This window comes from Oryzias melastigma, linkage group LG9 (assembly GCF_002922805.2).
Source record: "Oryzias melastigma strain HK-1 linkage group LG9, ASM292280v2, whole genome shotgun sequence".
In the NCBI taxonomy this organism is placed as follows: Eukaryota; Metazoa; Chordata; class Actinopteri; order Beloniformes; family Adrianichthyidae; genus Oryzias; species Oryzias melastigma.
Window position 1 is genome coordinate 1,809,176 of NC_050520.1, and position 3,889 is coordinate 1,813,064.

The following is a 3,889-nucleotide window of genomic DNA, read 5'->3' on the forward strand; positions in this document are numbered from 1 at the left end:
TCCCCGCGCGGGAAATCGCGTTTGGTGCTACATGGCTCCTCCTCCGCCCAGCTGATTGGAGGAAGGAATGAATGATAGACAGAGGCACAGGACAGACCGCCGATGTCCCGCCCTCCAGAGTCATATACCTCACTGTGATTGGTTCATTCAGCTCTGCACATAACAACTGTTATTCATATCAGCCTTGCGGGCCGCACTAACAGTAATCTTTCATATGAAGACGCGGGCCGCAAATCATCATCCTGCGGGCCGCAAATGGCCCGCGGGCCGCGAGTTTGAGACCCCTGGTGTAGGATCAAAGGTCACCTGTCAAAATGAGTTTGATGGATGATGTAGGATCAAAGGTCACCTGTCAAAATGAGTTTGATGGATGGTGTAGGGTCAAAGGTCACCTGTCAAAATGAGTTTGATGGATGATGTAGGATCAAAGGTCACCTGTCAAAATGAGTTTGATGGATGATGTAGGATCAAAGGTCAGCTGTCAAAATGAGTTTGATGGATGATGTAGGATCAAAGGTCACCTGTCAAAATGAGTTTGATGGATGGTGTATTCCTTCTCTCTCTCTCATTTGATTTAATCCTGTTTTAATCCCAGAAACTAATGGACAGAAGCTGCACAATTCATTAAAATTTGCAAAAAATATTTTGCATTTTTTTATATAGTTTATTTTAGTATACTGTACTTTGTATTACCAGGTATAAAAAGTGCTATTTAAATAAAGACTGATGGAGGAGCTCCATCCTTTTGAAAGATAATTCCAGTTTATTCCTCCTTGAAGGAGAAACAAGTGAATAATGTGATGGTTAAGTGATTTTTTTTTATTTTTATTTTTTACATCAAATACGAGTGTAGATGTCACTATAGGTGGAAAATGTCCTGCAACATTTTCATACTTTTTTAATGTCAAAAGGAGACATGAACGCCTCCTCTTAGAAAAAAAGGGTTTAAATATTCCAATATTGGAGCATCTTTTTCACAAATGATGATCATTAAGGAAAAGTTCCCTCAAAAACTTTATTTTAAACTTTCCTGTCTGATCTGGACTAAAACTGTGAGCCAATAAACTCCACGACTTCATCATTTAATAACACCGACTTAAATATTTTTGCTGCAACACGAACCCATCGTTCAGAAAATCATCTTCAGCTGTGGGAAAAGAAGTGTGTCAGAACCATTCATCTGGACTTATAATTCCCTCTTATTGAAATGTTTCATTTTCAAGAAAATAAAACGGTTTTAAATGTTGCTTCAAACCACGATGGCACACAGGACAAGCTAGACCAGAGGTTGCAGCAACTTTTGTGCACAACATTTTAAATGTATATATTTTTTCAATTGATTGGTCTAAATGTCACTTTAAGTTTATGCAGCAGCTTCTTTTAATCCTAATTTGACTTCTCCTGATGCAACCGTTCCTTCAACCCGTCACTGCAACCATCTTTTAAGAGGCTTCTTCATCTGTGAGGCGTTCAATGACCCGCGCGGACCCTGGAAAATAGAAAAAACTGAGGACTTTCTCTTGTAATCTTCCTTTAGAGTTTGTTCAACTTCAGCTGCAGACGATTCCGTCCAATAACTTTTATTATTCTTTACTTTTTTCTGTGCTGAAGCTTCATTTTTTTGTCTTAATTAAATAAAATTTTCAGCCAAACACATGCTGGAAAGTGTGTTTGTTTTTTTTTAAATAAATCTATAATTTTTAAGCCAAACAAGAACACTAGAATATTTTCTACATCAATTAGTTTGATTTAATCTAGAAATCAGTCATCGCTCTGAATTAAGACATTAATACATCAATGTGTTTTGTAGAATTGATTTTTTAGCTTTGGGGTTATTTTTTAGCTGAATATTTCTTGTGGAGTTGAGTTTGAACAAACCGTCAAGAGTCTGGGTCGTTTGAGACTCTTAATCTGGAGATTAAAGATGGAGATCAGGTGAGAAAGAAACCAAAACAAAACAATTGGATTCAGTTTCTCATGTTTCCAGCCTCGTCATGCTGTTGCTGCTTCTGTTTTCCGGATTTCTCTGTGGAAAAAAGGAATAAACCGATGTTTTTTTTAAATTTGGATTTCTCCTTCTGTCTTTCAGGGGAAGTTGGTGAAGTACTTCAGCCGCCAGCTGTCCTGCAAGTGCAAAGTGGCCTTAGAGGAGCGCAGCGCCGAGCTGGAGGACTTCCCTCGCCTTGAGCTCTGGTTCCGCATCGTCAACCTGAGGAAGGAGGTCATAGAGGTGAATAAAAGATGACCAGACCACGACTTACAGCTGCTGCAGTCAGAAAATATAACATAACTATAAAGGGATGATAGAAATTAATATTTCAAATGAGTTTTAAAACAAGCTAATATGTTCCACTTAATTGCGAAGCAATTTTTAGAAAAGTTAATAAACTTTTTAACAAATAACGATTTAACAGGGGAAAGTAAATGTGTCAGAAGAAATACTTGATATATATTTGTTTACAGATAAATTATTAGCAACTAAATGAAATGTAAAAAAATTTGTTCAAATGAACTCAAATTAATCTTGTTATGGATCATAAAATAAGATATTTCAGCAAAGTCTGAAAACTTTAAATTTCAGACCACGTCCTGCAGGAATAAAAGAATCCACTAGATGGCAGCAGAACTACACAAATACAATGAATAGAAAAAGATGGACAATAAATAAAACCATTTATCCCCAATGTTGTTACTCTAATTCTTAATAGTAGTTGTTTTAAATTGTACAAAGATGATGCATTCTGGGATTTCTTTTTGTATTTGTTAATTTTTAAAATCTATTTTACTATTTTTATTAACAATTTGACTTCTTTGATTTATTTTTATGTTGTTGTGCTGTGTTAAAAAATGAACTTCATGTTCATTAAACAGACAATTTAGTTAATCGCCCTAAAATTTTAAATACACACACACATATATATACATATATATATATATATAAACTTTCAAGTTTAGGAGAAAAAAATGCATTTTGTGATTTTTTTTTTGTGTTTATACATTCTTAAAATATTTTTTATTTTATGTTTATTTAAATAAAATGTTATTTTATTTGTATATTATTTCTGCTGTGATGAAAAACGATCTTCTGTTCATTAAACAGACAATTAAGTTTATCTCCCTTAAGTTCATCTATTTCAAAACCAATAAATATTCTTTTATAAAAAAAAACAAACTTTCAAGTTTCAGACAAAAATAAAATAGTGATTTTTATATTTAACATTCTATTGAGTTTATGACGAACAGTACAAGGAAATGTAATACAATTCTTTGCAGTATGAATGATGACATTGACAATCTTAACAGTTTATTATAGATCAGAAAATGAAAGGAAACATTTATCAGTGAAAAAGATTTGATAAAAACTTTTATCTTTTTTTTAATACTTTTTCCAAAAGTGTCTTCAGATGTTTTTCTCATGTTGGTTTTTGTTTTGCTGTCAGGGTTTTATGGTTGAGAAAAACCTAAATAGTGGAAAAGAAACTTTACTGAAACTCAGTTTAACAAAAAAAAACTTAAACTATGTTTAAAAAACATAAAAATAAAAAATACAAACATAAGTATAAAACCAGATCAACCAGAACACTGAATATGACCGAACACCTGGGATTGATTCCTAATTAGGTTGATTGGTAAATTTAAATCATGTGGGGTTTTTTTTTTAGCGGGTGGGGCAGAACCTGCAACAGAACCTAGCACAAAGTGTGACTGCAGTCAGGAAGCCTGAACCCAGAGGTCCTGTGTGTTCTGCAGGACATGGGTCCGGGTGAGGTGACTCTGGAGGGCCTGCTGGACATGAGCGAAGAGCAGGTGTGTCAGCTGCTGCAGAAGTTCGGCGCCAGCGAAGAGGAGTGTGCGCGGCTCAACGCCTCGCTGTCCTGCCTCAGAAAGG

At 35.0% G+C, this 3,889-nt stretch overlaps 1 protein-coding gene across 3 annotated transcripts in view; it reads left to right on the forward strand.

Annotated features, from left to right (window-relative positions):
* The window catches only part of ksr2 (kinase suppressor of ras 2), a 136,275-nt gene that overhangs the window by 16,338 nt on the left and 116,048 nt on the right, over positions 1-3,889 (forward strand). For all 3 annotated transcript variants that reach the window (XM_024275063.2, XM_024275062.2, XM_024275064.2), the window contains exon 2: positions 2,090-2,230. In XM_024275063.2, the coding sequence (XP_024130831.1) occupies positions 2,090-2,230 (141 nt within the window). The remainder of the gene's footprint in view (positions 1-2,089; positions 2,231-3,889) is intronic.